At 40.2% G+C, this 21,890-nt stretch overlaps 1 protein-coding gene across 7 annotated transcripts in view; it reads left to right on the top strand.

Moving 5' to 3' along the window:
- Positions 1-21,890, top strand: part of Dnah5 (dynein axonemal heavy chain 5) — a 239,260-nt gene that overhangs the window by 185,926 nt on the left and 31,444 nt on the right. For 6 of the 7 annotated variants that reach the window (XM_050144813.1, XM_050144816.1, XM_050144812.1 and 3 more), the window contains exons 61-68: positions 160-297; positions 5,633-5,768; positions 6,370-6,686; positions 7,265-7,420; positions 8,220-8,402; positions 16,239-16,482; positions 17,424-17,538; positions 18,023-18,213. In XM_050144813.1, the coding sequence (XP_050000770.1) occupies positions 160-297; positions 5,633-5,768; positions 6,370-6,686; positions 7,265-7,420; positions 8,220-8,402; positions 16,239-16,482; positions 17,424-17,538; positions 18,023-18,213 (1,480 nt within the window). The remainder of the gene's footprint in view (positions 1-159; positions 298-5,632; positions 5,769-6,369; positions 6,687-7,264; positions 7,421-8,219; positions 8,403-16,238; positions 16,483-17,423; positions 17,539-18,022; positions 18,214-21,890) is intronic. The other variant, XM_050144817.1, reaches the window with a different exon arrangement.

Raw genomic sequence — 21,890 nt, 5'->3', positions numbered from 1 at the left:
CAAATTCACGTTAATGTTGGTTTCAGATGAATGCAAAGAGAGGCGATTGTAGAGGTAGAAGGCAGAGGCGAAAACTTGTGCCATTATTGAACTCTTACCATCTAAACTGTGGGTGTTTGGGGGACTTCTTGCTTCTCCCTCACCCTGTGTTCCCTGCAGGCCAACTTGGTAGTGCAAGAAAATCGCCACATGCTGGCCATGCAGGACCTGCAGAAGGCCCAGGCAGAGCTGGACGACAAACAAGCGGAGCTCGATGTGGTGCAGGCGGAGTATGAACAGGCCACGAGTGAAAAGCAGGTAGCCAAGGCGTGGCATGGGAGGGATGTCTGTCCCTTCCGCTGGCTCCTGTGAGCTCTCATTCCTATGCTCTCTTTATCTGATGCTTTGGTTTTCTGTAAGAATTCACGGAATTTTATGTATAATGTGCACATAGCACAGGATTCTTCACTAAGCTCTTGGCTTCATTTCTCCATCCCTTTGCATCCCTCCTCTGCCCCTGCACCCCCAAAATAAAACAAAATTTAAGAGACAAAAGGGGGAAAAGGGAAGAAAAATCTTATAAAAGAAGCTGCATTGTGACGCAATGAGTCATGCAGCAAACCCATTTGTGCATATAGCTTTACTTGCAAGTGTTCATTGCAGAGTCATTGGCCTGGCTTGAGGACTCTGGTTTCTACTACACTCTCTGATCTGTTGACTTTGCTTCTCACAAACACTGAAGACTATCAATAAGCTCCAGGCTGGTTCACTCTGACAGAGGCTGCTTGTAGGACACAACTACACCAGGTCTCCTATGCAAGTGGATAGAGATGATCCCTGTGCACCCTGGGTCATCCCAGGATCCCCGCACCGTTACATTTAGTCTTTCAAACAGTTTTATAGCCAGGTGGGGCAGATACTTCATACAGTAGGCAAGACACAGAGATGTCAAGGGAGAGTTCTGGGTTTCAGCTGGTCAGTAATTGGATATTTTGATGTTGACTTAATTCCTTCCTGCTACATAGATGTAGTTGACTACAGGAGCATGCTTTAATTACAGTGATTGTCTATAAATTTCTCAACACACACACACATACACACAGAGACAGAGAGATAGAGAGAGATAGGCACATGGGGGTGGGGGAAGAGAGATGTTTGTACTGTTGAAAGAACCTTGCAATCAATTATACAAAACAAAGTTCCCCTAAAGACTCCCTTCCTTCTGAAATCCACGTGGATTTAATGAAGAGTTCATGCAGCTGAAACCTCAGGGTTCCTCACTCATGCAGGAGGCTATGAGTGCTTGGGTCACCATGACTGACAGTCTTATGGCAACAGCAGGCTGGGTTGTGCTCTGTGTATTAACATTTGGAGAATATGCCTGAAGTGATTCAGAGAAAAGACACTGGAGTGCCTAAGTCACAAAACCATTTCCATGATTCTCCTTCCCTTGTTTTAAATACCTGGGTATCTCATATTTGCTGAAGATCTATTTTTAAAGCCCTCCCCATACCAATGACATAAGCTTTCAGCCCTACTTAGACTGGCTCTGCGAACCCTGTATTGTGTTTGGCAGATGGGAGCTGTATTGACTCTCCTTTGAATATTTTATTGAAGTGGCCCCTGTCCAGATTAAGACACCTGCTCGTGACTCTGCGGTTTCATTGCGTGCAGAATACACGCTGCTTCCCTTAAAGAGCAAAGTCTCCTGGAAGCCCTGTGAGAGCATCTCTAAAGACGTTTGCAGGAGTAAGTCAGTAGCACCCGCATGGGCGCGCATATTTATAGCCAGGGAGCTCGCTTGCCCGGGAGAAGTTTAGCACCGCAGCTTCAGATCCTCTTTAAAAAGCAGGTGGGAAGAGCATGAATTTCTGTCTTTCTGGATAGTCACTTGTACGCAGAAGCACGCATGAATAACAGATTCCTTTCTTGTTATTGTGTTTATGTTTTAGCAGGGTTGCATTTACTCATCCCAGTCCTTGTTATTGCTGCTCTGGAGCATCTGTTGTTGGCCTAGAGCAGTGGGTCTCACCCTTCCTGATGCTGGAAACCCTTGACACAGTTCCTCCTGTTGTGACCCCAACCACAACATTATTTTATTGCGACTTCAGCACTGTAATTTTGCTATTTTGTGAATCACAATGTAAATATCTGTGTTTTCCGATAGTCTTAGGTGACCCCTGGGAAAGGCTGTTTGACCCCCAAAGCGGTCATGACCCACAATTTGAGAACTACTGGTTTAGACTAATGAACACCAAAGAACTCCTGTAAAAATATGACTATAGCTTGAAAACTTGAGTTTCAACAAATTTCACGTTTCTTTAAGTTAAAAAAAAATTAGTCTTGAGTTTTCTGCCACGAACTTCCGAATAACCTTCACTCATTCCTGCCGCGTTTTCATCGTTCCTAGGGCTGGATGAAGCTGACAAGGGCTCGTGGGCCTCCCAAAAGGGCTATAGTCTGCAGTTCATTGTAACCTCGGCCTGCTTGGTTTCTTTAAAGAGTGCCCTGGCTACTGTCCTCAAAGGACACAGTACCTTGTTGTAGGGACCAATTTCTTTGGCCTTCTGAAGAATGAACCAGTTTACTGGCTGGTTAGGAGAGATTAGACCACAGAGCCGAACCAAGGGGATTCTGTACCTGACCTTTAGTTGAGACCACAGGAACAGTCTGCCCGTCAGTCTCACAGATTGCTCTTGGCCTATGTTGCAGCATCCAGAGAAGGCTGGGTACCGAGAGAACAAAGACAGGCAGGGAAGGCCTAGAATTTTTTTTTTTTTTTAAATTGGCTGCGTATAAGTAGGGATGAGAAAATGCAATTAAGAATATCTTTCAACTGAAAACATTGTTTTAAATAAGTTACATGGAACCGAACATCATGCAGCCAGTATCTTTATTCTTGGGAGGAGGCAGATGGACATATGTAGTGGAGTTATGCTGCAGAAGTTGGTTGTGGATTATTTTTCATTCACTAAAGGGGAAGACAAAACTCCAGAAGGAAGGTGAAAACAATTGGGTTAAGTATCTCCCTTTTGCCAGACACTGTATTGTGTTATTCTTACAACAGCCGTCTATTCATTACAGAAAATGTATTTAGGCAGTCCCAGAGAGGAATATAAATAATACTTGGCTCTTGGACCAGAACATATGCTATATATTTTGCATATACTTTAAGCCCATTTAAAAACAGAGCCCTCAGTGCCAACTGTTTTATTATCGAAGGTATTAACTTCATAAAATATTGCGAACTTTTTCGGTCATAAAAACTTGCAAGAGAGTTCCGGTCCAGGCACCAGGAGAGACATCACTGGGAACCTTCATCTGGTGATGGATGGAGATAGAGACAGAGACCCACACTGGAGCACTGGACTGAGCTCCCAAGGTCCCAATGAGAAGCAGATGGAGGGAGAACACGAGCAAGGATGTCAGGACCACGGGGGGTGCACCCACCCACTGAGACAGTGGGGCTGATCTATTGGGAGCTCACCAAAGCCAGCTGGACTGTGACGGGAACAGCATGGGATAAAACCGGACTCTCTGATCATGGCGAACAATGAGGACTGATGAGAAGCCAAGGTCAATGGCAAGGGGTTTTGATCCTACTTCATGTTCTGGCTTGGTGGGAGCCTAGCCAGTTTGGATGTTCACCTTCCTAGACATGGAGGGAGGGGGGAGGACCTTAAACTTTCCACAGGGCAGGGAACCATGACTGCTCTTTGGATAGGAGAGGGAGGGTGAGAGGAGTGGGGGGAGGGGGAGAGGAGTGGGGGGAGGGGGAGAAGAGAGGGGGGAGGGGGAGAAGAGTGGGGAAGGGGGAGGGAAATGGGAGGCTGGGAGGAGGCGGAAACTTTTTTTTTCTTGTTCTCAATAAAATAAAAAAAATGAAAAAAAAAAGAAGTTCTGAAGATGGCTGGCAGATCTTGCCCCATGTCTGAAAGAGAGATTCCTGTACAATTTTGCCCTAATATTGGGGTCTACTACACTCCCCCAGAAAATGTGCCAGTTCTTCCAAAAATTTGTCATGTCAGTAATACCACTATAAATTGCTGTGTATAGAAATAATAAGCTTTTACTATAAGGCTTATTCATGTTAAATAAAAAATGGTGACATTGGAAGCTTACTTATATATGCTTCTGTTTTTTATTTAGAGAGAAATAAGAGTTTATCTACCTACATGATTTATGACTTTGAACATTGAAATGGTATAATACAGTAGTAGGGATGTAGTTATGTTACCAAACTACATAAACCTAGTACAATTGACTAGGGAACCTATGTAAACCTACACATGGGAACTGTACAATTGACTAGGGAACCTATGCAAACCTACACAGGGACACTGTACAACTGACTAGGGAAACTATGTAAACCTACACGTGGGAACTGTACAACTGACTAGGGAAACTATGTAAACCTACACGTGGACACTGTACAACTGGCTAGGGAAAAACAAAAAGACCAAATTGGTCATCTATATTTACCAAAAAATAAAATTTGTTTGAAAAGAAATGATGAATAACTTGCACATTTTAATTAAAATTATTCCAGATTAAAAAAAAAAAACTTGCAAGAGCCGGGCGATGGTGGCGCACGCCTTTAATCCCAGCACTCGGGAGGCAGAGGCAGGTGGATCTCTGTGAGTCTGAGACCAGCCTGGTCTACAGAGCTAGTTCCAGGACAGGGTCCAAAGCCACAGAGAAACCCTGTCTCGAAAAACTAAAAAGAAAAAAAAACCCCAAAAAATCTTGTAAGATAGTTTTAATCAGTTTAGAGTACTTATATCAGCACACTCTAATAATTTAAATGGTGGCTGAAGTTATCCCACTAAAGGAAATTATTGAACAGTTTAAACTTTCCATACTGTTATAGATATTCCCATTAAACTTTTCCTGTAAAAAGGTACAGTATGGGCTTGCTGTAGATGGAATCTACTGATGTACACCTTTTGCTCATATTTTATTTCCTCTGCTTTCACATGCAGCATTAGCAGTCATCTCCTAAACATAGACGCCAAGAAGTATTTGTGCTGAGAGTGTAGTGCAATAGCACTGTACATACCTAGCATGCCTGAGGCCCTGTGCTCCATCATCAGAACCAGAAACTAGGGATTGGGTTCTGATTGGAAGTAATATATGGAAGTCTGCCTTAAAGTTCTTTTTCTGGCTCAAGGAAAGGCTAAAAAATACATATAAGTTAAATGAGGTTCAAATTTATGCAGATACCTTGGAGTACAATGAGGAGAAGATTACGGGTAATCTAAGATTTTTTTTTTTTGACGTGAAATAAAGTGTTGCTTTAGATAAGGCATGGATGACCCCAGGGTTCAGCATGAGAGATATTCTTAATTGTATTTTCCTGAGAATTTATATTCTTTACATATTTTGTGGTACATGATGCTACCCTGTGTGATTTTACTAGTGAGTGACAGGAATGTCCATCTTCTGTTAGTGACACCTGAGAGGATTTGGATGCTGGGTTCAAGGCGCCGGATAGAGAACTAGAGACACACTTGGAGGTAGAATCTGTGTTTCCTGTGAAACGGGCCTTCCATGTCCCAAGATAGGCAGGGAATAAATGCTTTAATGCTCCACATTTGAACTAGAAGCTACTTTCTCTGAGTAAATGTTTCCTTCTGGTTTTGGTCTTCTTCAGACCTTGCTGGAAGATGCGGAGCGGTGCCGGCATAAAATGCAGACAGCGTCCTCGCTCATCAGTGGCTTGGCAGGTGAAAAGGAACGCTGGACAGAGCAGAGCAAAGACTTTGCTGCACAAACTAAACGGCTTGTAGGTCTGTAGCTTCTTTTATTAATGAGACTGTGTGTTGGCTGGGATGGAGTCAGAAGCCTTAAGCTTTAATCAAACAAAACTTGCTTGTTTCAAATTCCTCTATGTGTTTGTGTGTCTAGCAAAATTTCAAGGAGACAGGTAATTGTCTGGTACATATGTATTCCGATTTAATGGGTTAATGACCTTCATACTTCTTTGTAGTTCACTTTCAAATGCTTTGGTAAGTGTGGGAATATTGATCAAGGGCATTTTGATGAAGACTCTGTCTTCTCTGTTTGTTTTTTATTTTTAATTGTTTTTTATTGAGCTATATATTTTTCTCCACTTTCCTTCCTAGAGGTCACTCTCTTACAACAAAGTAATGATGACCCAGTGCTTGAATTCTGACAGTTGTTTCTCAATTGGAAAATTAGACCCTGTTCAACTTCAATTAAACTCACACTTATTTATCAAGCCATTTGTAGCCCATGTTTACAGGTTGATTTGTGTAATTTAGTTTAAAAGAATAGCTGCAGTTTTATACTACTTTTTCAATTTTAGTGACTTACACAATTGTATGGATGGTCACAGAATATTTTAGGGGTGCTTACTTTCCGTTTTAGGGGATGTGTTGCTGGCGACAGCTTTTCTGTCATATTCTGGTCCATTTAACCAAGAGTTTCGAGATCTGCTGTTAAATGATTGGAAGAAGGAAATGAAAGCCCGTAAAATTCCATTTGGGAATGATCTAAATCTTAATGAGATGTTGATTGATGCCCCTACTATCAGTGAGTGGAATCTACAAGGCCTTCCAAATGATGATCTGTCCATCCAGAATGGGATTATTGTCACAAAAGCATCTCGCTACCCTCTGCTAATTGATCCACAGATTCAAGGCAAGATCTGGATTAAAAATAAAGAAAGTCAAAATGAACTCCAGGTGATTTCCTCTTGAGCATATTTATATACTTCAAGTTGTGTTTCTCTATAGATCTCCTCCAAAAAAGTGTGTGGGGAATATTTGAATGTCTTACAGGTTTGGTTGGAATCCTAAGTAAGATATAAGCTTATGTGTAATAACAAAGTCTTTTCCATAAATTTGTTTCCATTTTTGTCACACCTATTAACATCCTATCTCAGTGACTCATGGCTCAGACTCTTATATGTCAATGCTATGGCTTTCTTTGATAATCAGAAAAGGCAGAGTCACATCGCTCTACATATGTTGTGTTTATGAACAGACTTCTAATTGTCTACCAACAGGGATAGAAAGAAGCAGAGATGTCCCACACAACTTTTAAATGCTTCAGAGCAGGGGATAATGTTTGTCTACTGAAGGCAACATGAAAATGTTTAAGCTTTCCGCATTACTTCATGTAGCATGGTTTCAGTGCCAAGGCTTCCAAAGTCCTTGTTTGTTTCCTGTGGCATAGTGTTTAGAGCTCACATGACATCACTGTCTATTGCATCATGAGCTTGTCCCGCCAGAGTAACCTTGTGACCCCATTCTATTTGTAGATTACATCTCTAACCCATAAGTACTTTAGAAACCACCTGGAGGACAGCCTCTCCCTTGGACGGCCGCTACTTATAGAAGATGTTGGGGAGGAACTTGATCCTGCTCTGGACAATGTTTTGGAAAAAAACTTCATTAAGTCTGGATCGACCTTTAAGGTAGGCTAAACCCATTGGTAGCAATATGTAGAGCATATTGCATTCCAGTAGATGAGACACAGTTTTCTCAAGAGGCAGCAATTGGAGTTGGTTGGGGTGGGGTGGGCTACTTTTCTGCTCTTCTTGAGTTGGGACTAAATCAATGAAGAACAATCCTTTCTTATGTTTGTCTCTTTTACTTCTGTAACAAAGAAATGGATTCTATTTTGATCTCTGACCACCGAGATCTTTAAGAACATTTATGTCTCCCCCCTCTTTGTCTGTACAGATATGGGCACACTTATGAAATCCTTGAACTCTGTTAGAAACTGAAGCCACATGTGTGTCCACAAGTCTTCATCCTGGCCCTATCCTTTGCCTGCCATAAATTCTATACAAATGTCCCCACCCTGCTTTCTCATGCCATTTCTGGGCCTTGCTTGTGAGACTTACAAAACCTCAGTTTGTGAGTAGCAAACCTTCTCATTATTCTCCAGCTCTGAGCAAATTGTGGGTTAGCTTAATCTCAGTTCCTTGGCTTAGTCACGACACTTTTGACAAAAAATTCTTTGTCTATTACATGGTATGATTAGAACCCTTAGCTACCTCCCCCTTTCTTTCCTTTTGTCCCTTCCTCCTTCCCTTCTGGTCTCTCCTCTGCTGTCTTAGTAGGATCTTGAAGCTCTGTGAGTACCTAGTGATAGTTCCTTTTTTAGTTTTGCTATACAAATTAAATTCAGTAGCAAATTGATCCAATCAATAACTGATTAAAAGGACTCAGGTGTATCTCTCCGCTGCTTAATTTTCTTTTTAAATAAAGGTGAAAGTTGGTGACAAGGAAGTAGATGTTATGGATGGCTTTAAACTCTACATTACTACTAAGCTGCCGAATCCAGCCTACACCCCAGAAATAAGTGCTCGGACCTCCATCATTGACTTCACAGTCACTATGAGAGGCTTGGAGGATCAGTTACTTGGGAGAGTCATCCTCATGGAGAAACAGGTGGGGGATCAAGACCAACTCTGTTTTTGCACTGTCTTAAATTGAGAAAAATAGTATTAAATCAGCAATTGAATAAATTCCTCTTTTATCTGTGGTTTCCCTGTGTCCTAAATCTTAGTTATAACATTGGCATTGCCTTAGAAGCCACTAATCTGTAATACTAAATTCACATTAATTCTTCAGTATTTTCTTTTTCCATGTAAGGAAAAGTATTAGCCAATTATCTACATATGTATTTCTTTGCATGTATGTACTGGGCTGTGGTGTATACATGTGCATGTATTTATATGTGCAAATGTGTGTAGAGGCCAGAGATTGACACTGGGTATTTCTCCTCACCTTTTTAATTTAAACTTTTATCATTATCACCATATAATAATAATGATAATAATTGTAATAATAATAATTTTTATATTTGCTTTGCCAGCATGAGTATCTGTGCACCACATATGTGCTGGTGCATGTGGAGGTCTGAAGAAGCCATTGAATCTTTTGGAACTGGTGTTATAGAGGGTTGTGAGCTGCCATATGGGTGCTGGGAATCGAACCTGGGTCCTCTGCGAGAACAAGGGCTGCTCTTAGGTCTAAAACCATCTTTCCAGCTCTTTATTTTTTAAGATGTGATCTTTCACTAAGTCTGGAGCTGGTTACTTCAGCTCTGCTGGCTAGTCAGTCAGCTTCAGTGATTCACCTGCTTCCCCACCACATCTCCCAGGGCTGGGGATGCAGGCGCATGCCATAGTGCCCAGCTTTTTACATGAATCCTTGGGTTTCAAATTTAGGTTTCCATGATTTTGTGGCAGGCACTTTACAGAATCATTTCCCTATGTTGGAACCCTTTGGAGTTCTGGCCTCCAGCTGCTCTTCCCTGCTAGAAACTTTTACTTTCCTTCTGATTTGAGTTACTAAAGGCTGTGTCAAAGTTGTTTACCAGCTCTGCTTCACGAGCACGTGTTGCCTTGCCTTGAGGATCAGAGGATAAGGTTTTCACCTGTTGGCCCACCTGACTGTGGGGTATATAAGCCTCCATGGTGCTGTTGAATAAGGGGCTTCTTACCAGTGACTAGAGGTCCATGTCCTTGTCTCTCTGTCTGTATGTGTGTGTGTTTCAACCTCCAGCCCCTGCCCAAAGCTCGCGAACTGCACGGTAGCACATAGAGCGCAGACGGGCATTGGGCACTGCATCCCTACCCTCATGTTTTATAGATTTTCTTAAATTATGCACACCACTGATAACTTTCTCAAAATCAACAGTGTAACTCTGAGAATATAGTTATCATTTTGTTTTGTTATTGTGTTCTTCAACTGTTTCGTTTCTATAAAAGCTTCCTGTTTTGTGAATTCTATTTACCCGTTTACCTTCAGTTTTCTTGTCTACTTTCATTTTGTTATGATTCTTCTTAGAATATAAGATGTAAACTTTGTTCTTGGGCCATAAGCAAACTCAGTTTTTGTTTATCTGATTTTTATTTATGTGAGTGTATAAACACACACTTTCCCTCCGTCCATTGATCTGTACCCCATGCCTGTAGATGCCTGCAGCACCATAAGAGGATGTCAGATCTCCGAGAACTGTTTCTAGGAGAGTTGCAGGCAGTTGTTGCTACCCAGCATGAGTGCTGGGGCCTGAACCTGGGTCTTCTGCAAGAGCATCATTCTTTCTTAGACACTGAGCCACCTCTCTGGTCACCCAATCTAGTCTTGTTATCTAAAAGAGTTCCGCGTGTGCCTGATGAGTCTGGTGTAAAACTTCCATAGCTGTGTGGCGGTTGAGTTGGTTTAGTGTGTAAAGGCTGCTGGTGTCAGGCTTGTTGACCTGAATTTGTTCCTATTACACACATGGTGGAATTTGTGAACCAACTCCTGCAAGTTGATCTCCACATGTGTGTGTGTGTGTGTGTGACACATGCTTCCTCCCACAAATAAATAAATTGAGTACAAAATAAAGAAGAATTCATGTAGTCTCTGAACTCTACTGTTCTGGGTTGATCTCTGTTGTTGGGACAGATACTCTGACCAAAAACAGTGAGGGGAAGAAAGGTTTCTTCTCAGTTTAGAATTCTATGGCACAGTCCTTTGTTCAGAGACATCAGAGCAGGAGCTCAAAGTAGGAACTTGAAGGCAAGCCTGCTTGCTATTCCACACATTATTAGCTCTGAGAAAAGAACTGACTTCACACCAAAGAAGGACAGAAGAAACTGGGGGATGCTGCTTGCTGACTCACTGGCCAGCTTATACTTAGGCAGATACTGTATGCAATTCAAGACCACCTGCCTAGGGATAGGACTACTCACAGTACGAACATGCACTACCTCCCACATCAGTTAATAGCCAAGATGATCCCACATAGATATGTCTACGGGCCTGTCTGATCTAGACAATTCTTAAACTAAGGCTCTCCTTTCAGATGACTCTAAGCAAAAGCTAGCCAGGACAGCCACTGACTTAAGCCTTAGAAACATAACCCAGTGTTGGCTTCTTTTGCTACCATTTTTTGAGCGGAGGGTATAACTAGTTTAGTGCTCAGTAAAAAAAAATGACCCATAATTTATAAATTCCCCTTTTCGGAGTCAGCATTTCCTTTGGGAAGCGTGTGAAGCTTGTGCAACGAGATGGAGAAGGCTTTAGTGAGACGACCACTGTGAGGCTGAGGATGCTATTGACTTTCTCGTGGGTTCGATAGCAGTGAGCTTCTTTTACTTTATGGCCCATGCTATACTGACCCGAAGATTTATTAGGTTAAGATCATTGGCAAATTCCTTGACTCTTCACCCCTTCCTGTTCTGTATGTTTTCTGCATGCTGTATCAGGCTTGCTCTTCTGAGCTCTACAGCTGGAAGAGAAAGGGGAAATATTTGTTTCTTTCTTCTTCCTCTTCTCTCTCCCCCATCTCTCACTGTGTTTTTAATTACAACATATGAATGAAATGCATAAGTTCAGAACTTGCTTGAGGAGCCTTTAACCCAGCTTCATAAGTTCATATGGGCAGTTAACCTCACTGTGAGAGGAACCAGTGTTGGTTCTGGCAGAGTAGCTGTTGAGCAAATAACAACCTTTACCACACTGTTACTTTTTAGGAGGTGATTGGAGAGATGCAACAATGCCACCCCGGTACTTCAGTAAAGACTGGGGTTTGATTCACCAGGATGTACTGTTGAGCATATGAAATCCCATATGGGCCAGCATCCAGCACAGCAGCTCTAGGCTCTGATGTCACCTGTAGCCTTTGTGGCAGGTTGCATAATGTAATTGTCTCTGGTTTTCTTATTTCGTGTGAGACAAATACAATTTCCCTGGAAGAAACAATTTGGTCTGACTGATGCTGGCTGCAATAAAACAAAGCAAAAGCAACAACAAAACCACCAGTGCCCAGCTTCAGTGGCAGGGGAGGCTTACAGTATCCAGGGGGTGATTTCAGATTCTTAGAGACTTTCATCAACTTTACAAATATAAGTGTGGGTCCAGGGATAGCTAGTGTTTCCCTCTCCTTGAGAAAATCATCTCTTTATTAATACAATAAACAGTTTTTTCAAGCATCATGGCCAGGGTAGCATGACAGTCTATTTACTTGTATTTATGTTTTCAGCACCAGGGGATTATCTTACTAGGTACATCAATATAATAATTATAGTTATCTTTTCCTTAGCTTTGCCAAAATAAAGTGTAAAGATGAAAGAAATGACTTGATGGACTTATGTGAGTGTGTGTGTGTGTGTGCGGTCAAACTCCAGTGTTGCTCCTATACACCATCCACTATGTTTTGGAAGACCTAGTCTCCTATTGGCCTCTTTACACATTTAAATGTTTTGTGACTTATCACCACTTTGTTTCCTACTGATGTCACATAAGGTGGGGTTTTCTGAAAACTGCTGACGGAAAGCAACATTAGAGCAGCCCGTAAATGTCACCTGTTTGTACTAATTTCTATATTTCCTGGTTTGAAATTCTCATTTAGTGAATAAATGAATGTAAGCAATGACTAAGGACGTTTCAAATGCGGCACAGCAGATGGCAGTGGTCATGGGGAGAATGTGTTTCCCTTGAGTGGTTACAGCTCAGCAAATTAAAAACAGTAGACGTATAGACTTTCTGGACCTATGCTTTGCTTAAAGATGGATTTCTTTTCTATTCTGACCTGGTAACTTGCTCACTGGGCTCAGACCATGAGTTTCAGAATTTGGTGGGGCCCTTCCCACTAAAACTACTCAACCAATAAGAATTCATGGGCTTGAATATAATGTAGAGTCACTAGTCTGCTGTTTGCTCTTATGCAGTTTTCTTTCACAACAGCCCTTCTTTTTAACTTGGTGGTTTGTAGAGAGAGAATGTTCATGTTTGTATTTACAGCACGGAGATTAGAGTTTTCAGCTCACTTTATGGTTCAGTCTACCTGTTAGGGACACAGCACCTGGTCATTTGTTCCATGATATTAACGGTGTGTACAGGAGGTACCAGGCATCACTGTCAGATTGGAGGACTTTAATAAATGACCAAAACAGACCAAACACTTCCAACTATCCTAAGGGATTGGCTTATACATAAGCATTCATGTTTGTTAGAAGGTGTTAACATGCTCCCAAAATAAATAAATACCAAGCCTCACAAGATAAAGAACTGGGGAGCCAGGTGGTGGGAGGGAGGAACCTCATTGAGAAGGTACATTTAAGAAAGACTTGTAGAAGGGAAGACAATTAACTTTGTGGGAACAATAAATCTGATAAATCAGTAGCCAGTGCAGAGGTCTCACGAGAAGAATAAAGCATGTGTTTGATGTAACAGGTCTCAGAGTCCTACATGGAGACCAGCTGTATCCCACTGTCTCAGAATATGTTAGAATTCCAGATCCTGGACCCTGCTCCAGATCTGCTATCCAAGCCTCCCCACCTGATTCAAATGTGCCCCGAGGTGAACTTCTCACTTAGAAGTTTAGACCAGAGTAGTGTCAGTGAGGAAAGACTAGATTCTGATGTAGAGGTGGTAGGCGTTGATCATTAATTTATTGTGGAATCTGGGAAAAGGAAGCAACTGCAATGTATTCTGGGGGCTGTGAGATGACTCAGTCAGTAAAGGGACTTGCTGTGCAAGCTGGGAGATCTTCCTTCAATCCTTGGAACCCACTTAAATATGGAAGAAAAGGACCAGCTCCACAATTGTCCTCTGAATTCATACAGTGGCATGCACACACACACACACACACACACACACACACACTATACACGCACACACACACACACACAAGCTACTACTACTATCCCTTTTAAAAAGTGAATACTCAGAAGCCTTGGCTTGAGAAGCTGAAGTATGGAGTTCCACTTGCTGGGATGAAGAAGGCTGATGTTGGCAGAGTTTCAGACAGGTTAGAGCTCAGTTTTGCTGACAATGCTAAGGAACATTCATCTCTCTGAAGTCTCAAGTGGAGACACTGAAAAGTTATACAATGAGGGACTGACAAGAAGCTGGGACGCAGTTTGGCATACATTATCTATGTATAAATCTATCTATTGATCTATCACCTACCTCTGTATCATCTATTTCCATCTTTATGTCACTATTGTCATCTCTCTAGCCATCATCCCTCTCTTTCTCTATCATCTATCTACCTACTTGGAGTATCTCATCAATTTCATATCTTCCTGGAACTATGTACCATCTACCAATATCTATCTATCATCTATCTATCTATCTATCTATCTATCTATCTATCTGTCTGTCTGTCTGTCTGTCTGTCTATCTGTCTATCTGTCTATCTATGTATATATGTATGTATCTATCTATCATCTATCTATCTATCTATCTGTCTGTCTGTCTGTCTGTCTATCTGTCTATGTATGTATCTATCTATCTATCATCTATCTATCTATCTATCTATCTATCTATCTATCTATCTATCTCATCTGTCTGTCACATTTCATCAATCAATTTCCTATGTCCCTGCCTATGAACTATGGACCATCTATCTACCTATTGTATCTATGTCTGTCTGTCTGTCTGTCTGTCTGTCTATCTGTCATCTGTCTATCTGCCTATCTTCTCTCTGACTGTCTGTCTTCTTCTGTCATCTGTCTTTTATTTTCAATGCCGAGGATCAAAGCCGGGACATTGTGTGTGGTAAGGAAGTGATACTTAATTAACTCAAGGACATCCCCAGCTGAGTGCTTAGCATATTGAAGGTGAACAAAACAAAGCATAATTTGCAGACTGCTGTGTGTTTCCTTTCTCACAATCATAAGATAAATCCTAGAAGTGAAGAATTATATTACCCATAAAAGAGAAGGGACTTGAATATTGGTTAATAAGACCTTTTTTTGTAGCTATGACTCCCCCCCCCCCCGAGGTTTGTATGAGCACTAAATCCAAAGAGACAGGAGATAACACCATCCAGTAATTAACCCGTACCTCCATTATGTAATATTATTCTATAGGGTTCATTGCTGCATAGACTTAGACCTCTTTCAGCAGGGAGTAGAATTTGGATGCCGAGGGCATCCTGAGTACCTACTGGTGAAATGCTCTTTTCTGATGCGTCCCTAGGAATCTGAGCAGCGCACAGTGTAGATAGATTTGTAGCTGCCGTGAGTCACATTCCGAACTGAGAAAGGCTGTCAATGTGATTTTGCTGCTGATCTCACATTTAACCCTGGGTTCCCTTGATTGCAGTTATGAGGATTTATACCTTGTTACATTTAGTCACATCATTAATTGACACTGTATTTAGGCTTTTCAAGCAAAAATCAGGGATACACGTTTCTTTTACCAGTTACAAGTACTCTTTATTTACTGTCCTTCCCATTTTTGATTGTTTTCTTTAGCTTCAAAGTTTTGGCATAAGTGCTTCACTTTCACGCATAGCTTATCTTTGCATCAGTGTATCTTCTCTGCTTTCCTTTGCCTCTCCTGTGGCTGGCTCAGTGTCAATGGTATTGCTTCCTTTCGCTCTCTGAGCTTCCAAGGAAAGAAACACCGTTGACAATAATCTCCCAGAGTGTTGCTCTCCTGAACTATAAAGCCTAAACAATAAAACTGGTATCTCAGAGGAATATATGTATATATATATTACATATATATGCACTATATACCTAATTCTTTGAAAATTTTATAAAATGTATTTTGATCATATTCTACCCAATTTCTCCCCTTGACTCTGTCCAGATGTACCTCAACCACCAAATTTATGTTTTTTCTTTCTTTTTTAAATTAATATATAATATATAATGAATTCTTTGAGAATTTTATAAAATGTATTTTGTATGCATAACATATATATTCCTGCCTCAACTTCCTGAGTGCTGGGATTACAGGTATGTACTACTATAATGAACTGCTGAGATCTTCCAATTTATATGTGCCTACAGAAATAGCTTAGATTACTTGCCTGATTACACAGAGTTGCTTCCCCTGAGAAGAGAGTACCATTTCAACATATAAGTTAGAGATAATCTTACTAAAGCAGCAGAATTCTTTCAAAGAAGGTAACAGAACTAATCATGTTTAAATAGTGATATGTATGTTTATCTTCAAATTTGACCTCCTTCTGTATATAATCAAAAGACCACTAAAATGCTGACTTAAAGAACACAAATGAGAATAGAGGTATTTGTAGTACATATATATTATATAATGTAAACAAATGCATGTATATAATATATTTGAATACATTGGATATTATTTTCTGCCTATTTTCTTTGCTTTTTGATGTCCATGTTTTTGTTTTCAGTCAAGTAAGATAGATGCAGTACATTACTGATGCCTGATAGCAGACAGAGAGGTTCACATTTTAAGGAATGCCCTCAAAAGAGAGGACTGTTATAATGAAAATATATTCACGTAAATTAACAGGAATTGGAGAAAGAGCGAACTCATCTCATGGAGGATGTAACAGCAAACAAGAGAAAGATGAAGGAGCTGGAAGATAATTTGCTTTATCGCCTGACGAGCACTCAAGGGTCCCTGGTGGAAGATGAGAGTCTCATTGTTGTGCTGAGCAATACCAAAAAGACAGCTGAGGAGGTGACACAGAAGCTGGACATTTCTGTAGAGACAGAAATTCAAATTAACTCAGCCCGGGAGGAGTACCGACCTGGTGAGTCTGGTAATGGAAGACAAATGTCACAAGAAAACAGAGCAAGGCAGAAATGAGAATTAGAGCAACTGATTAAAGTAAAAACATTATATAAATTGATGTGCCATGTGGGGTAGCCAATGATGCTTCTGCCACTTCTTTTGAGCAGTTTAGTAAATCAGAAATGGAAAAAATATGTAATGGTATAAACTTTAGGTACTATCTGTAACAGCTGAAAAGTCTTTAAGGTACTCACGAATTTATTTTAAAACAAGAAATTAAAACACTGCTACAAATTAGTGAAAGCTGAGACATTAGTACTGTGGACTTTCTCTTAGTTCCATATTATGTAGCAACGATGTGCTTATTTGGAAGTCAGTTTTCTGGTGATTATTTTCAGCTGCCCATTTAATAGATGGTGTTAATATCTGCTCCCGACATGTAAAATATTCAGTTGGCTTTTCTTTTGCTGTTTACTGTTTTCCTGAAAAAAAAAAAAAGAGCTGAAGCTATGTCATGACTTTGTGGACAGCCAGGCTTCATCTTTGTGATGTTTGCATCGAAAGCTTGAGGCTAAGGTTAGACTTGGTTCTTCATGAGCTTCAGATAAGTTCCTGTGTGACCTCCTGTAGCCTTTGCTAAATGTTAAATAGGAAACTTTTAAAAGTCTCTTTTCTTTTATAACTCTGATAAAACACAGAAAACTATACTTAAAAAGGAGTGTAGAGAGTCTAAAATGAAAACTGTCCTGGCGTCATTAGAACCATTTGTTAAATATAAATAAACTATGAAAAACTTATATATAAGAACTAAGTAATAAGCTTTGTTCTAGATCTCATTGTCAGTAGGCAGTACTGATGAGACAAAATATTGTGTTCAGTAATGGACTGGGGTGATGTGCTTGCATAGCTCATTCATTTTCTCTTCCTATGCTATGTGCATCTCTGATCTTTGTCTTTCAGTTGCTACCCGGGGCAGCATCCTCTACTTCCTCATCACTGAGATGCGCTTGGTTAATGAGATGTATCAGACTTCGCTCCGCCAGTTTCTGGGCTTGTTTGACCTTTCCTTAGCCAGGTACAGCTGTCTCTAGGAAGTCAAGCTGAATTCTTTATCTGGGGACTAGAACAATGATATTAGAATCTCCTTTTTGCCTGGAAGTAAGAGTGTTTTCTTTTCCTAAATCTGAGATTAGTGTCGTTATTACAGTGTTACCACATCATTCAGACTTGTCATCTTAGGCTCAGAGGAAGCCGTGCTGGCCACTCGTCCACTGATTTGCCTCCTTTGGTTTCGCGTGTTCCACTAAATGGGAAAATTTTCAAGACATTGTTGTGAATAATAATGGCCTGTGGGTAAAATTGATTTAGACAACAATGAGGAATTCTTATTTGGTTGTTTCACGTTGAGAGAATTCTTGTTATTTTAGATTTAGGAGCCCTTTCTTGATGTGTAAAAGTAAAAATTAGTCCTCTATCCTCCACCAGAAATGCTATTTCTATAGACAACTGGAAAGGGCAGCGGGATGATGATGTCATGTCTTGATGGGTCTCTTCCCCAGGTCTGTCAAGAGCCCAATTACAAGCAAGAGAATTGCTAATATCATCGAGCACATGACCTATGAGGTTTTCAAATATGCTGCCCGAGGCTTATATGAGGAGCACAAATTCTTGTTCACATTGTTGCTCACCCTAAAGATTGACATCCAGAGGAACCGAGTCAAGCATGAAGAGTTTCTCACCCTTATTAAAGGTCAGTAGAAAGTGCTGTGCACAGTGCAGAGGTGAATGCCCTTCACAGAGCTTCTGTTTTGCTTTCTAAGTCATAATAGTTTCTTTGCATTTCATTTATGATTTACTTACATGAATTATTCTGTTTGATCATCCATTGAATGATGAATATTTGTTGGAGATCAACTGTGTCTCATGGCATTGAACAGGCATTTTACTGAACCAAACCCCTTGCAGAATGCCTGATTTTGGGGTGGAGGAGAAGGTACAGAAAAAGTAATTAAACAAGTAAAATATACACTATGTGGGAAGCTAGCAAGCACTTTAGAGTAATGGGAGGAAATAAGTTTTAACCTTTCTTTTGCTGTGATAGAATTCTCTGGCCCAATTCCAAGCCCCCAAAAATAGAACTCAAGGGAGAAAGGGCTCATTTGTGCATCATTTGAGACACAGGCCACCATGGCAGGAAAGGAAGGCAACAGAAAGTGAATGAGCCAGGCATATCACATCCACAGTCAGAAAGCAGGGGTCAGAGGATGCTTGTGTTCAACCACTTGTTCTTCCTTATACCACTGTGGACTCACGCTCAAGGGATATGCTCCCTGCTTTTAATGTCTGTCTGCCCAGCTCTCTTAAGCAGCATAGTCTCTCAAAGGCACGCCCAAAGACTATGTCCCCTAACATGGGTGTATCTGTAGGTTTGTCTCTTACAGGGTTGACGAGATAAAATGTGGTATTTGTCTGAATCTTACTTGTTTCACTTAATATGATCTCTATTTGCCCTAATTTTCTTGAAAACAATATAATTCTATTCCTTGTGGTTGAATAAAAACTCCACTTTAAGTACATATACCTGTATCTGTTTGTGATATTCTTCATTTGTTAAAGGACTCCTAGACTAGTCCATAACTGGGTTGTTATGAATAGGGCTGCAATACACTTGGAAGCATCTCTGTGGTGTGGTAACTTAGAGGTCTCCAGATACGTACCCAAGAGTGGAATACCTGAGAGATATGGTAATTTGAATTTTCTGAGGAAACTCTATACTATTTTTCACAGTGGTTGGAGTAATTTGTATTCCCACCCGCAATGTCTAAATGTACCCTTGCTAGTTCTTGTCATTATTTGTTTTCTTAATGGCAGCTCATCTGACTGGGGTGATGGAGTCTTAATAGTTTAAATTCATATTGTGCTGACAGCTAAAGATGCTGAACATTTTCGTTTGCTTATTGGTCATTTATTCCTGCTCTCCTTGTTTGTTTGTCCTTGTCAGCATCATCATCAGCACTCTCCTCCTTCTCCTCCTCTTCCTCCTCTACCTTCTCCTCCTTCTCCTATTTATCACCCAATTCATTGCTCAAATTGTTTAATTTTTTGGTACTTAGATTTTTGGGTTCTTTCCAAAGTCTAGATACTAATTGTCTGTATACCTTACACAGATTTTTCTTTCATTCTGTAGTCTTTCTCTTGACTTGATTAGCTTTTGATATGCATATTTAAAAAGATACAATCTTATTTTTTAATTTTTTTTCATTTTATTTCCTGTACTATTGGGTTCCTTGCAGTCTTTCCATTCCCTCTTCTGCAGTGATCCATGACCCTTTGGAGGACAGGATGTGATATACATATTCTATGTAGGGATGAGTGTTGTGTTCTGCTGTCTCCTATTTGCTGCATACTGGCTAGTTGTGGGTCTGAGTGAATTGATATCTATTGATAAGAGCTGATTCTCTGGTGAGGATTGATAGATGCACTAATCTATGGTCAAAGAGTACCTTTTTAGGACTCTGTTTAATACTATGTACATTTAGCAGAATAATAGCAGGTTTTCCCCTAAGGCCTATGACATGTTTAGCCATGGGTTCTTGGTTCCAGTAATGCAGTCAGGTATGGGTTTGGTCATCTGGAGTGGTCCTTGAATCCAACCAGAAAGTAGATTGATACTACCATGATAGTCAAATTACTGTAGCGCCAGTATGTCTCTTGTCAGTCTTGTTTTTACTGTAGCTTTCTAGGTCCGCAGCTATGTGACATCAAAGATCCCTTTATTCCCTAGTAGCATACATAGTACATTTGAGTTCTGTGAAAGCTAACCAGCAAAGATAAAGCTTCAAGGTGAGTACCAGCTTGATTTCTTCATGTTCTGAGTGAGGTAACCCAGACCCAGAAAAACAGGCATCACACATTTTTCTCTCATTTGTGATTGTTAGCTTTAGCTCTTCAGACATGTGTCTTTAATTTGGAAAATCCATAGATATGCAGGAAATTGTTACAAGGCTATGGGTCTAGGAGAGATGGACCATAGTGGGATAAAAGGTTAAAGGGGAACAAAGGAGCAGGAGGGGTTACGTTGAGGGCAGGGTGGAAGAGGTATAACACTTAATACCTTTCAAAAGTTTGGAGACATACTACTGTAGAAGCTTCCTTAAATATAGGCATATATAAAACAAAATAGAGTGTGTCTATTTGGTGTTTTTAACAAGAATGACTCACACAATCTCATATTTTGAATACTTAGTCCCCAGCTAGTGTCACTGTTTAGGAAGAATTATGAAGCATGGCCTTCTTAGAAGAACTGTCTCACTGGGGGTAGGCTTTGAGCTTTCAAGAACTTGTTGCATTCCCAGTCGCTCTCTCTGCCTTACGGTTGTGTCTCCTAATGTGAGCTCTCAGCTCTTCCTTGGTTCCACCATCATGTAATCCAATATTCTGAAAGTGTAAGCCAAGTTAAACTCTTTTAAAAGTTGTTTTGGGCATGGTATTTTACCAACAGCAATATAAAATAACTAAGAAACCCTATAATGGGTAACAGTGTCTCTACTCTTCTCCATAGTCTAGTAAATAAAATTTTCAGTGTCAGTAAATGGTTTACGTATCTGGGAGATTTTGGCTGGTGATGTCCCATTGGCACAACTAGAGATTTTCATACCCAAATATAATGCTTTTTTAAAAATATTACCTCTAATCTCCTTCTCCCCAACTTCTTCTTGTTGAGCCCTGCTGAATCCATTTTTTCCTTTCTCAGCTATTTCTTAAATAATCTATTTAATCTGCTATTGAGTTATCAAAAATAGTTTTTCTTCCCCAACATACAACCATTCCTTGTGCTTCATTGTACATTTTTGGAACAGGCAAGACAGTTACAACATAGTTGCCATCTCTCAACACTGAACAGTGCTTAAACCTACGAGGCTCACTCATCATTTCCAAAAATAGTCTTTTGTTAACTCACTGGTAGCTACCTTATTTTCTACATTTTGATGGAAAATGGGTAGTTGTCATGGAAATTGGTGAAGCATTTATTGAACATGGTGCTATTATCTTTTTCTCCCTGGCATGACAAGATTTTATTTTTTTACTTTATGAGTCAATATTTGCATTGAAATAGTTTCAAGGCCCTGTTTACCTTACTATAAATGAACTAAGATTGATTTGACAAAAGGATACAGTGTAATAGTACATGGTATTTGGATTAGGTAGAGAATGACTCAATAAATATCTTTTACATTGTTTGTTTATAACATGCTTTATCAAACAAACAATCTTTGGATGACTCAGTAGGTTGGATTTTCTTTTGTGAATAATGTTTAGAACATTTTCCCTTGAAATAGTTTAATGGATGTTATTTATTAGACAACCTATTTTGTCATGTTAAAGGGTCCCTAATGGTTTCTTTTACTTAAAGTATGACTTTTACCT

This window comes from Alexandromys fortis, unplaced genomic scaffold (assembly GCF_014885135.2).
Source record: "Alexandromys fortis isolate MF-2015 unplaced genomic scaffold, M_Fortis_MF-2015_v1.1 scaffold_52, whole genome shotgun sequence".
Taxonomy (NCBI): Eukaryota; Metazoa; Chordata; class Mammalia; order Rodentia; family Cricetidae; genus Alexandromys; species Alexandromys fortis.
This window is presented reverse-complemented; position numbering and strand designations above follow the sequence as displayed.